The sequence below is a fragment of the Engystomops pustulosus genome, chromosome 8 (genome assembly GCF_040894005.1).
Source record: "Engystomops pustulosus chromosome 8, aEngPut4.maternal, whole genome shotgun sequence".
In the NCBI taxonomy this organism is placed as follows: Eukaryota; Metazoa; Chordata; class Amphibia; order Anura; family Leptodactylidae; genus Engystomops; species Engystomops pustulosus.
This window is the reverse complement of record NC_092418.1, coordinates 10,096,353-10,109,264: the sequence shown is the minus strand read 5'-3', so window position 1 is coordinate 10,109,264 and position 12,912 is coordinate 10,096,353. Positions and strand designations below refer to the sequence as shown.

The window sequence follows — 12,912 nt, the reverse complement described above, 5'->3', positions numbered from 1 at the left end:
TGTATGTAGTGATCTCCCCCTAGTGGTGGTGTATAATGTGTATGTAGTGATCTCCCCCTAGTGGTGGTGTATAATGTGTATGTAGTGATCTCCTCCTAGTGGTGGTGTATAATGTGTATGTAGTGATCTCCTCCTAGTGGTGGTGTATAATCTGTATGTAGTGATCTCCTCCTAGTGGTGGTGTATAATCTGTATGTAGTGATCTCCTCCTAGTGGTGGTGTATAATGTGTATGTAGTGATCTCCTCCTAGTGGTGATGTATAATCTGTATGTAGTGATCTCCCCCTAGTGGTGATGTATAATCTGTATGTAGTGACCCCCCTAGTGGTGATGTATAATCTGTATGTAGTGATCTCCCACTAGTGGTGGTGTATAATCTGTATGTAGTGATCTCCCCCTAGTGGTGGTGTATAATATGTATGTAGTGATCTCCTCCTAGTGGTGGTGTATAATGTGTATGTAGTGAGCTCCCCCTAGTGGTGGTGTATAATCTGTATGTAGTGATGTCCTCCTAGTGGTGATGTATAATGTGTATGTAGTGATCTCCTCCTAGTGGTGGTGTATAATCTGTATGTAGTGATCTCCCCTAGTGGTGGTGTATAATCTGTATGTAGTGAGCTCCCCCTAGTGGTGGTGTATAATCTGTATGTAGTGATCTCCCCCTAGTGGTGGTGTATAATCTGTATGTAGTGATCTCCCCCTAGTGGTGGTGTATAATGTGTATGTAGTGATCTCCCCCTAGTGGTGGTGTATAATCTGTATGTAGTGAGCTCCCCCTAGTGGTGGTGTATAATCTGTATGTAGTGATCTCCCCCTAGTGGTGGGGTATAATCTGTATGTAGTAGTCTCCCCCTAGTGGTGGTGTATAATCTGTATGTAGTGATCTCCCCCTAGTGGTGGTGTATAATCTGTATGTAGTGATCTCCCCCTAGTGGTGGTGTATAATGTGTATGTAGTGATCTCCCCCTTGTGGTGGTGTATAATCTGTATGTAGTGATCTCCTCCTAGTGGGGGTGTATAATCTGTATGTAGTGATCTCCTCCTAGTGGTGGTGTATAATGTGTATGTAGTGATCTCCTCCTAGTGGTGGTGTATAATCTGTATGTAGTGATCTCCCCCTAGTGGTGGTGTATAATGTGTATGTAGTGATCTCCCCCTAGTGGTGGTGTATAATGTGTATGTAGTGATCTCCTCCTAGTGGTGGTGTATAATGTGTATGTAGTGATCTCCTCCTAGTGGTGGTGTATAATCTGTATGTAGTGATCTCCTCCTAGTGGTGGTGTATAATCTGTATGTAGTGATCTCCTCCTAGTGGTGGTGTATAATGTGTATGTAGTGATCTCCTCCTAGTGGTGATGTATAATCTGTATGTAGTGATCTCCCCCTAGTGGTGGTGTATAATCTGTATGTAGTGATCTCCCCCTAGTGGTGATGTATAATCTGTATGTAGTGATCTCCCACTAGTGGTGGTGTATAATCTGTATGTAGTGATCTCCCCCTAGTGGTGGTGTATAATATGTATGTAGTGATCTCCTCCTAGTGGTGGTGTATAATGTGTATGTAGTGAGCTCCCCCTAGTGGTGGTGTATAATCTGTATGTAGTGATGTCCTCCTAGTGGTGGTGTATAATCTGTATGTAGTGATCTCCTCCTAGTGGTGGTGTATAATCTGTTTGTAGTGATCTCCCCCTAGTGGTGGTGTATAATCTGTATGTAGTGATCTCCCCCTAGTGGTGGTGTATAATCTGTATGTAGTGATCTCCCCCTAGTGGTGGTGTATAATCTGTATGTAGTGATCTCCCCCTAGTGGTGGTGTATAATCTGTATGTAGTGATCTCCCCCTAGTGGTGGTGTATAATCTGTATGTAGTGATCTCCCCCTAGTGGTGGTGTATAATGTGTATGTAGTGAGCTCCCCCTAGTGGTGGTGTATAATCTGTATGTAGTGATCTCCCCCTAGTGGTGGTGTATAATGTGTATGTAGTGAGCTCCCCCTAGTGGTGGTGTATAATCTGTATGTAGTGATCTCCTCCTAGTGGTGGTGTATAATGTGTATGTAGTGATCTCCCCCTAGTGGTGGTGTATAATGTGTATGTAGTGATCTCCCCCTAGTGGTGGTGTATAATCTGTATGTAGTGATCTCCGCCTAGTGGTGGTGTATAATCTGTATGTAGTGATCTCCTCCTATTGGTGGTGTATAATGTGTATGTATTGATCTCCTCCTAGTGGTGATGTATAATCTGTATGTAGTGATCTCCCCCTAGTGGTGATGTATAATGTGTATGTAGTGACCCCCCTAGTGGTGGTGTATAATCTGTATGTAGTGATCTCCCCCTAGTGGTGGTGTATAATATGTATGTAGTGATCTCCTCCTAGTGGTGGTGTATACTGTGTATGTAGTGAGCTCCCCCTAGTGGTGGTGTATAATCTGTATGTATTGATGTCCTCCTAGTGGTGGTGTATAATCTGTATGTAGTGATCTCCTCCTAGTGGTGGTGTATAATCTGTTTGTAGTGATCTCCCCCTAGTGGTGGTGTATAATCTGTATGTAGTGATCTCCCCCTAGTGGTGGTGTATAATCTGTATGTAGTGATCTCCCCCTAGTGGTGGTGTATAATCTGTATGTAGTGATCTCCCCCTAGTGGTGGTGTATAATCTGTATGTAGTGAGCTCCCCCTAGTGGTGGTGTATAATGTGTATGTAGTGATCTCCCCCTAGTGGTGGTGTATAATCTGTATGTAGTGATCTCCCCCTAGTGGTGGTGTATAATCTGTATGTAGTGATCTCCCCCTAGTGGTGGTGTATAATCTGTATATAGTGATCTCCTCCTAGTGGTGGTGTATAATCTGTATGTAGTGATCTCCTCCTAGTGGTGGTGTATAACCTGTATGTAGTGATCTCCCCCTAGTGGTGGTGTATAATGTGTATGTAGTGAGCTCCCCCTAGTGGTGGTGTATAATCTGTATGTAGTGATCTCCTCCTAGTGGTGGTGTATAATGTGTATGTAGTGATCTCCTCCTAGTGGTGGTGTATAATGTGTATGTAGTGATCTCCCCCTAGTGGTGGTGTATAATCTGTATGTAGTGATCTCCTCCTAGTGGTGGTGTATAACCTTTATGTAGTGATCTCCCCCTAGTGGTGGTGTATAATGTGTATGTAGTGAGCTCCCCCTAGTGGTGGTGTATAATCTGTATGTAGTGAGCTCCTCCTAGTGGTGGTGTATAATGTGTATGTAGTGATCTCCTCCTAGTGGTGGTGTATAATGTGTATGTAGTGATCTCCCCCTAGTGGTGGTGTATAATGTGTATGTAGTGATCTCCTCCTAGTGGTGGTGTACAATCTGTATGTAGTGATCTCCCCCTAGTGGTGGTGTATAATCTGTATGTAGTGATCTCCCCCTAGTGGTGGTGTATAATCTGTATGTAGTGATCTCCGCCTAGTGGTGGTATATAATGTGTATGTAGTGATCTCCCCCTAGTGGTGGTGTATAATGTGTATGTAGTGAGCTCCCCCTAGTGGTGGTGTATAATCTGTATGTAGTGAGCTCCTCCTAGTGGTGGTGTATAATGTGTATGTAGTGATCTCCCCCTAGTGGTGGTGTATAATCTGTATGTAGTGATCTCCCCCTAGTGGTGGTGTATAATGTGTATGTAGTGATCTCCCCCTAGTGGTGGTGTATAATGTGTATGTAGTGATCTCCTCCTAGTGGTGGTGTATTATCTGTATGTAGTGATCTCCCCCTAGTGGTGGTGTATAATCTGTATGTAGTGATCTCCCCCTAGTGGTGGTGTATAATGTGTATGTAGTGATCTCCTCCTAGTGGTGGTGTACAATCTGTATGTAGTGATCTCCCCCTAGTGGTGGTGTATAATGTGTATGTAGTGATCTCCCCCTAGTGGTGGTGTATAATGTGTATGTAGTGATCTCCTCCTAGTGGTGGTGTATAATCTGTATGTAGTGATCTCCTCCTAGTGGTGGTGTATAATGTGTATGTAGTGATCTCCCCCTAGTGGTGGTGTATAATCTGTATGTAGTGATCTCCCCCTAGTGGTGGTGTATAATGTGTATGTAGTGATCTCCCCCTAGTGGTGGTGTATAATGTGTATGTAGTGAGCTCCTCCTAGTGGTGGTGTATAATCTGTATGTAGTGATCTCCTCCTAGTGGTGGTGTATAATCTGTATGTAGTGATCTCCCCCTAGTGGTGGTGTATAATCTGTATGTAGTGATCTCCCCCTAGTGGTGGTGTATAATCTGTATGTAGTGATCTCCGCCTAGTGGTGGTATATAATCTGTATGTAGTGATCTCCCCCTAGTGGTGGTGTATAATGTGTATGTAGTGAGCTCCCCCTAGTGGTGGTGTATAATCTGTATGTAGTGAGCTCCCCCTAGTGGTGGTGTATAATGTGTATGTAGTGATCTCCCCCTAGTGGTGGTGTATAATGTGTATGTAGTGACCTCCTCCTAGTGGTGGTGTATAATGTGTATGTAGTGAGCTCCCCCTAGTGGTGGTGTATAATGTGTATGTAGTGATCTCCCCCTAGTGGTGGTGTATAATGTGTATGTAGTGAGCTCCCCCTAGTGGTGGTGTATAATGTGTATGTAGGGAGCTCCCCCTAGTGGTGGTGATTTATTATGTATTTAGTAACTTGTCTTTTATTTTACAACTTTCTTTTCTTTCTCCAGGAAATCTGATCCCGCGGCACCAGTACATTTTCCATAGTAACCAGTTTTTCCATGGCGCCAGCATCCCAGAGCCGGACCCCGATGATGTGGTGGGTACCAGTCATGTGACCAGGGGGCAGTTATGGGCATCTCCAGCTTCCAGCTTTTCTGATTCCTTATCTTTTTCTTCAATCATAGGAAACTCTGGAGGAGAAATTCCCAAACATCCTGCCCCTGGCCATGAGCTTCATGAAGGTAAAGTGGAGGATTCTGGGAGATGTCCTGGTTGTGTATGTGGCGCCCCCATGTGATAGGCTTATGTGTGACACGCCTCTCACGGTGGCTCCTCCCCCAGGCCTGTCTGCGCATGAATCCTGATGATCGCCTGAGCTGTGAGCAGCTGCTGGAGAGCAGTTACCTAAACCCCGCCCGCGAGGAGCCGGAGAAGAGGAAAGGCAAGGGGAGGAGGCGGCCGGTAAGTGGCCATGTGCTCCACTATAAGGGTAACTGCATTAATTTAGAAAATATTTTAATATCTTAACAATTATGTCAATTATAGGGGTGGGGCTACTGCACCAGGATTAAAGACTGTATGCAAATGAGCCTGACGGGCTCCTGGCTCCATTTACACCTCTGTAGCCTGGAGCCCCTCAGGCTCATTTGCATACAGTCTTTCATCCTGGTGGTAGAAGGGAATGTGGACCAGGATTTCTGTTACTGGCTCTCCTGGGGATAGTATGAAATTTAGGGACAATCCCTTTAAATCCTTAGCCCAAGGACTATGTGGCCAGAGGGGGAGGAGCATGACAACTGTTCTCCCATTGGTGAACTCCTTGCTCCACCCCCTCAGACCAACGTGTAGGCGGTATCGCAGTAGGAGACGCTCGGCCTCTGTCGGGGGGTTGGGCCTCTGCGGTGGTCAGAACCAATCACGAAAGCTGGATAATTTTGTTTTTCCTTCTGACAGACGTTGCTGCCCCACATTCCAGGGAACGGCGCCTCTCCCGCCCCCGATGGCAAGAACAAGCCCCGGGCACAGAAGTTCGACCACTTCCCCAATATATAAGGAGACCTCAGGAGAAGAGGACTGCAGGGAGGGGCCTGGAGCCCGGGGGGCCCCCAGGTGTTATATACACCAGGACTGGATGCAGCTTTGGCAGGGACTAGAGAAGACATAGCAACGTATTTTAAGAGTTTTTTTTTTTTAGCTGTTTATTATCCCTCGTTACTTCTACAATAATTACTAAAATTAATGATCTCTGTCCAAAATATTTATTAAAAATAAACAAAACAAAAAGGATGAAATAATGTACAGATCCCGCGTCACCCGTCAGCGCAGGATCGGGGACAATAATCTGAGCGCGAGGTCACATGATGAGCGATACCGTTATCTCCTGGAAATGAGCAAAGACCCTGCGGCGGCATCTCACGTGTGGGCGGGGCCACATTTTATTTAAAGGGCGGAGTAATGTACAGAGGAGGCGGCCGAGGACACAGAGGGAGGAGCTTAAGTGCTACTTTGTTGTTGTTTGGTTGATGGAGATTCCAGTAGGAGCCCCCTCCCCCCACAAGTTCATACTGAGGGTCTTCAGGACGTCCAGCCCTCCTCGTCCTGTTTCGTCATCTCCAAGATGTCGGTGACGATGCCGGTGCCGATGGTTTTGTTGCCGTCTCGCAGGGTGAAGCGCTGCCCCTTCTCCAGGACCATGGGCTGCCGCAGGGTCATGATCAGGGCGGAGTCTTCCCCGGGCATCACCATCTCCTGGAGCGGAAAGAGTTAACATCAGCGGGTTGCAGTCATTGGTTTACGTTTTGACCACATCCTCACCCTGCTGTGCTCTGTGCACCCCGTACCCCATTAGTAGGAGGTGTAGTAGAAGATGCCCAATGCAGAGAGCCAAGAGCAGAGCAGTGTGAGGACAGTGACTTACCTTCCCCGCGGGCAGCGTGATGCGGCAGGACATGTCCCACGTCAGGGAGAACATCACAGGTAGGTAGTTGCTAACAAACGGCTTGTGGCGCCCTCCTTCCTCCTTGCTGAGGATGTAGACCTGCAGAAGGCACACACAGGGTCAGCACCGCACCCGGGTTATCACAGCCGCCATGTTGTTGTAGCCTGTACCTGAGCTTGGACCTTCTGGTGAGGTCTGATGGAGCCCGGCTTACACATCACCATCCCCCGCCGGACGTCCTCCCTCTTCAGCCCCCGGACCAGAGCGCCCAGGTTATCGCCCGCCTCCGCCCGGTCCAGGCTCTTGTGGAACATCTCAATACCTGCACCAGAGGGGAGACGTGTGAGCCCCCAGGGGAGACGTGTGAGCCCCCAGGGGAGACGTGTGAGCCCCCAGGGGAGACGTGTGAGCCCCCAGGGGAGACGTGTGAGCCCCCAGGGGAGACGTGTGAGCCCCCAGGGGAGACGTGTGAGCCCCCAGGGGAGGGGAGGGGGTGACCCCGTAGTGTGGGGAGACGTGTGAGCCCCAGGGGAGGGGAGGGGGTGACCCCGTAGTGTGGGGAGACGTGTGAGCCCTAACGAGGGAAGGGGGTGACCCCGTAGTGTGAGGAGTTAGACGCCCCCTACCTGTCACCACCGACTTCAGCTGCTTACTGCGCCCCACAAACTCGCACTCATCCCCCTTCCTGATTGTTCCGCGCTCCAGGGTCCCAGTTGCCACCGTGCCGCGGCCTGGAAGAGAAGAGCGGGGGAGGATGTATCATGGGGGGACGCATCCCGCCAGCGAGTGACCATGTGCAGCGTGGCCACTTACCTGGGATAGAATAGACCGACTCCACCGGCAGCAGGAAGGGCTTGTCCAGGTCCCTCTCCGGGATGGGAATGTAGGTGTCGATGGCGTCCAGAAGCTTCATGATGGAGTTCAGTCCGATGTCCTGATTGCGGTTCTGGAATGACGGGAGGAGACGTCATGTGCGGCACCAACCCCTACAACTGCTCTAATCCCACATAATCTAGAACTGGATACTGTCCTCAAGGCTACGGCCTCCAGGAGAGCAGCTGCAGTGTAAAGCTCATCCACCCAAGGCAGAACACGGTGTGGCTCATCTCACCCCCTCCCCCCCTAGACCTCTGGCCCAATCCAGGACGACACCCACCAAGACCTCGGCCCATGCCAGGAAGACACCCAGACCTCACCTCGAGGGCGCACAAGGCCGACCCTATCACTACAGGGGTGTTCTCGCCGTCATATCCAAATTCTGTCAGCAGCTCCCGGATCTCCAGCTCCACCAGGTCCAGCATCTCCTTGTCATCCACAGCGTCGGCCTTATTAATGTAGACAACGATGTGTTTCACCCCGATCTGCGGCAGAAGAGCAGGAACATAAGAGAGAGGAGTAGTGTAGATGTAGCAGAGCTCAGCGCGCTCCCACCTGTGCAACAGCAGTGTAGATGTAGCAGAGCTCAGCACCCTCCCACCTGTGCAGCAGCAGTGTAGATGTAGCAGAGCTCAGCGCGCTCCCACCTGTGCAACAGCAGTGTAGATGTAGCAGAGCTCAGCACCCTCCCACCTGTGCAGCCGCAGTGTAGATGTAGCAGAGCTCAGCACCCTCCCACCTGTGCAGCAGCAGTGTAGATGTAGCAGAGCTCAGCGCCCTCCCACCTGTGCAGCAGCAGTGTAGATGTAGCAGAGCTCAGCGCCCTCCCACCTGTGCAGCAGCAGTGTAGATGTAGCAGAGCTCAGCGCCCTCCCACCTGTGCAGCCGCAGTGTAGATGTAGCAGAGCTCAGCGCCCTCCCACCTGTGCAGCCGCAGTGTAGATGTAGCAGAGCTCAGCGCCCTCCCACCTGTGCAGCCGCAGTGTAGATGTAGCAGAGCTCAGCGCCCTCCCACCTGTGCAGCCGCAGTGTAGATGTAGCAGAGCTCAGCGCGCTCCCACCTGTTTGGCCAGCAGCAGGTGCTCCCGTGTTTGTGGCATCTGTCCGTCCGTGGCCGCTACCACGAGGATACAGCCGTCCATCTGTGAGGTCCCGGTGATCATGTTCTGCAGGACACAAGGGGGAGATGATCTTCCATTACACCGTCCTGCACCCCTCGGCATCCCCATCATGGGCTGCACCCACCTTCACGTAGTCGGCGTGCCCCGGGCAGTCTGTGTGCGCATAGTGTCGGTTGGGGGTCGTGTACTCCACATGTGACGCGTTTATGGTGATGCCTCGCGCCTTCTCCTCTGGGGCGTTGTCAATTTCTTCATATTTCTTAAACTGCGCCCCTCCGGCCTCCGCCAGAACTGGGGGGACAAAGCATTAAATAAGACACTGATACACTGAAACAAAAGGCTGCTGTGCAAAGCACGAGGAGCCGGCTGTGACTATTACTACCAGTGAATTACAAGGTAATCTGAGGAATGTAGACAAGTGGGAGGAGCCTAAACCCACATACATTGGACAGTTTTACAAAGTGGCTCCCCTCCTGTCATCAGGTTGTCTGTGGTATTGCAGGGCAGCAGTGTGCACAGCTGAGCTGCAGTATCAGACATGACCTGCGGCGGGTGGGGGCGCTGTTCTATCACTCACTCTTGGTGATGGCGGCTGTCAGCGTGGTCTTGCCGTGGTCCACGTGTCCTATGGTTCCGATGTTGATGTGAGGCTTCTCCCTGGAGAAGGTCTTCTTTGCCTCTGCAGCGTAGTTCCTGTACAGCAGGGGGCAGAAGCGGGTGGCAGGGCTGGGCCATGTCTGCGGGGACACAGGAGGTAATTGGTCACCTGATGGCGGCTCTTTATATGGGAGGTACATGGGCCTTATATGAGGACGATGGAACCGCGGGAGCCGATGGTTAGTAGAGAGGATTATTTTATTATCAAAAGGGGGGGGGGCTCCTGCTGTGGACATTTCTGTAAAGGGGGGGGGGGGGGGCTCCTGCTGTGGACATTTCTGTAAAGGGGGGGGGGGCTCCTACTGTGGACATTTCTGTAAAGGGGGGGGGGGCTCCTGCTGTGGACATTTCTGTAAGGGGGGGGGGGCTCCTGCTGTGCACATTTCTGTAAGGGGGGGGGGGGGCTCCTGCTGTGGACATTTCTGTAAGGGGGGGGGGGCTCCTGCTGTGGACATTTCTGTAAGGGGGGGGGGGGCTCCTGCTGTGGACATTTCTGTAAGGGGGGGGGGGGCTCCTGCTGTGGACATTTCTGTAAGGGGGGGGGGGCTCCTGCTGTGGACATTTCTGTAAGGGGGGGGGCTCCTGCTGTGGACATTTCTGTAAGGGGGGGGGGGGCTCCTGGTGTGGACATTTCTGTAAGGGGGGGGGGGCTCCTGCTGTGGACATTTCTGTAAGGGGGGGGGGGGCTCCTGCTGTGGACATTTCTGTAAGGGGGGGGGGGGCTCCTGCTGTGGACATTTCTGTAAGGGGGGGGGCTCCTGCTGTGGACATTTCTGTAAGGGGGGGGGGCTCCTGCTGTGGACATTTCTGTAAGGGGGGGGGGGCTCCTGCTGTGGACATTTCTGTAAGGGGGGGGGGCTCCTGCTGTGGACATTTCTGTAAGGGGGGGGGGCTCCTGCTGTGGACATTTCTGTAAGGGGGGGGGGGGCTCCTGCTGTGGACATTTCTGTAAGGGGGGGGGGCTCCTGCTGTGGACATTTCTGTAAGGGGGGGGGCTCCTGCTGTGGACATTTCTGTAAGGGGGGGGGCTCCTGCTGTGGACATTTCTGTAAGGGGGGGGGGGGCTCCTGCTGTGGACATTTCTGTAAGGGGGGGGGGCTCCTGCTGTGGACATTTCTGTAAGGGGGGGGGGCTCCTGCTGTGGACATTTCTGTAAAGGGGGGGGCTGCTGCTGTGAACATTTCTGTAAGGGGGGGGGCTCCTGCTGTGGACATTTCTGTAAGGGGGGGGGCTCCTGCTGTGGACATTTCTGTAAGGGGGGGGGGGCTCCTGCTGTGGACATTTCTGTAAGGGGGGGGGCTCCTGCTGTGGACATTTCTGTAAGGGGGGGGGGGCTCCTGCTGTGGACATTTCTGTAAGGGGGGGGGCTCCTTCTGTGGACATTTCTGTAAGGGGGGGGGGGGCGCTCCTGCTGTGGACATTTCTGTAGGGGGGGGCTCCTGCTGTGGACATTTCTGTAAGGGGGGGGGCTCCTGCTGTGGACATTTCTGTAAGGGGGGGGGGCTGCTGCTGTGGACATTTCTGTAAGGGGGGGGGGCTCCTGCTGTGGACATTTCTGTAAGGGGGGGGGGCTCCTGCTGTGGACATTTCTGTAAGGGGGGGGGGCTCCTGCTGTGGACATTTCTGTAAGGGGGGGGGGCTCCTGCTGTGGACATTTCTGTAAGGGGGGGGGGCTCCTGCTGTGGACATTTCTGTAAGGGGGGGGGCTCCTTCTGTGGACATTTCTGTAAGGGGGGGGGACGCTCCTGCTGTGGACATTTCTGTAAGGGGGGGGGCTCCTGCTGTGGACATTTCTGTAAGGGGGGGGGCTCCTGCTGTGGACATTTCTGTAAGGGGGGGGGCTCCTGCTGTGGACATTTCTGTAAGGGGGGGGGGGGCTCCTGCTGTGGACATTTCTGTAAGGGGGGGGGGGGCTCCTGCTGTGGACATTTCTGTAAGGGGGGGGGGGCTCCTGCTGTGGACATTTCTGTAAGGGGGGGGGGGCTCCTGCTGTGGACATTTCTGTAAGGGGGGGGGGCTCCTGCTGTGGACATTTCTGTAAGGGGGGGGGGGCTCCTGCTGTGGACATTTCTGTAAGGGGGGGGGGCTCCTGCTGTGGACATTTCTGTAAGGGGGGGGGGCTCCTGCTGTGGACATTTCTGTAAGGGGGGGGGGGGGCTCCTGCTGTGGACATTTCTGTAAGGGGGGGGGGGCTCCTGCTGTGGACATTTCTGTAAGGGGGGGGGGGGGGCTCCTGCTGTGGACATTTCTGTAAGGGGGGGGGGCTCCTGCTGTGGACATTTCTGTAAGGGGGGGGGGCTGCTGCTGTGGACATTTCTGTAAGGGGGGGGGGCTCCTGCTGTGGACATTTCTGTAAGGGGGGGGGCTCCTGCTGTGGACATTTCTGTAAGGGGGGGGGGCTCCTGCTGTGGACATTTCTGTAAGGGGGGGGGGCTCCTGCTGTGGACATTTCTGTAAGGGGGGGGGCTCCTGCTGTGGACATTTCTGTAAGGGGGGGGGCTCCTGCTGTGGACATTTCTGTAAGGGGGGGGCTCCTTCTGTGGACATTTCTGTAAGGGGGGGGGGCTCCTGCTGTGGACATTTCTGTAAGGGGGGGCTCCTGCTGTGGACATTTCTGTAAGGGGGGGGGGCTCCTGCTGTGGACATTTCTGTAAGGGGGGGGCTGCTGCTGTGGACATTTCTGTAAGGGGGGGGGGGCTCCTGCTGTGGACATTTCTGTAAGGGGGGGGGCTCCTGCTGTGGACATTTCTGTAAGGGGGGGGGGCTCCTGCTGTGGACATTTCTGTAAGGGGGGGGGGGGCTCCTGCTGTGGACATTTCTGTAAGGGGGGGCTCCTGCTGTGGACATTTCTGTAAGGGGGGGGGGGCTCCTGCTGTGGACATTGTATTAGAGTATTGGCTGCATCACGTTCACTGACAGCAAGAAGACAAGTCACTGAATAGATCACTTACCACAGCGCGCAGACTGTGCGGGGGGAGACGGCCGAGAACTGCGGGAGGAAGAGGGAGAATCGTTACTACCCGATATACTGCCCCCTACTGTCAGGGGCTATAAACCTTATAAGCTGTGGGGACCCCAAGTGTTCCCCCATCATACTTGACCCAACACCCCCTCATGGCGGCCACTGGGGACCAGGATTTGAAGGGATTTTCCTTTGTCAGTGACCCCAGAATGTTAATGGGGCGGGGTCAGGTGCACATTAATGGGAGGAGTTTGTCCTGCAGTTTTGGGGGTCACCACTGATGGGGGCTCAATAGTGATATTTCCCATAACCCTCCAGGACCCCCGGTCACTTCTATCACTAGACTCAGCACCGCAGGGGTTAACCCGGTGCCGCTCTCCTGGGGGCTCTGCACATGTGACCTCTAGTGTCACATGACCTTCACTGACCACCAGGGGGCGCCCGAGCCCGCAACCCCCGCCCCACCACCAGTCACACCCGCTGCGGGTCACCCGACCCCCGGCTCTGCTGCTGCTGTCCCCGCACACCCCCGGCTCCTCACCGGCAGCCCTGCAGGCAGACAGCACCACACGCGCAGCCATCATGGACACAGCGGAAGTGACGGACAGGAAGAGGAAATCCTTCACTTGTCAAGTGTCACGCCACAAGCAACATGGCGGCCGGGGGCGGGGCTACATCAGGCT

The 12,912-nt window shown here is 53.1% G+C and overlaps 2 protein-coding genes across 4 annotated transcripts in view; one reads left to right on the top strand and one right to left on the bottom strand.

Annotated features, from left to right (window-relative positions):
* Positions 1–5,878, top strand: part of CDKL4 (cyclin dependent kinase like 4) — a 51,575-nt gene extending 45,697 nt beyond the window's left edge. For all 3 annotated transcript variants that reach the window (XM_072119663.1, XM_072119661.1, XM_072119660.1), the window contains exons 7-10: positions 4,683–4,771; positions 4,860–4,916; positions 5,017–5,136; positions 5,629–5,878. In XM_072119663.1, coding sequence (XP_071975764.1) covers positions 4,683–4,771; positions 4,860–4,916; positions 5,017–5,136; positions 5,629–5,727 — 365 coding nt within the window. In that variant the 3' untranslated portion in view covers positions 5,728–5,878. The remainder of the gene's footprint in view (positions 1–4,682; positions 4,772–4,859; positions 4,917–5,016; positions 5,137–5,628) is intronic.
* A 39-nt stretch (positions 5,879–5,917) lies between these two features.
* TUFM (Tu translation elongation factor, mitochondrial) lies at positions 5,918–12,912 on the bottom strand. The gene is made up of 11 exons (XM_072119659.1): positions 12,771–12,912; positions 12,219–12,256; positions 9,188–9,347; positions 8,735–8,901; positions 8,551–8,655; positions 7,810–7,974; positions 7,427–7,559; positions 7,240–7,344; positions 6,784–6,935; positions 6,593–6,712; positions 5,918–6,423 (listed from the first exon to the last, which is right to left on the bottom strand). The coding sequence occupies exons 1-11, from the start codon at positions 12,811–12,813 to the stop codon at positions 6,250–6,252; spliced, it is 1,362 nt and encodes a 453-aa protein (XP_071975760.1). The 5' UTR covers positions 12,814–12,912; the 3' UTR covers positions 5,918–6,249.

Bases quoted from the DNA above. Each gene is read 5' to 3' on its own strand.
- TUFM (XM_072119659.1), bottom strand. From the start codon at position 12,813: ATGATGGCTGCGCGTGTGGTGCTGTCTGCCTGCAGGGCTGCCG. The intron at 8,902-9,187 runs GTGAGTGATAGA...TTGTCCCCCCAG, and splicing joins GACAGCCGCCATCACCAAGA to TTCTGGCGGAGGCCGGAGGG. The intron at 6,713-6,783 runs GTACAGGCTACA...TGCCTTCTGCAG, and splicing joins ACCAGAAGGTCCAAGCTCAG to GTCTACATCCTCAGCAAGGA.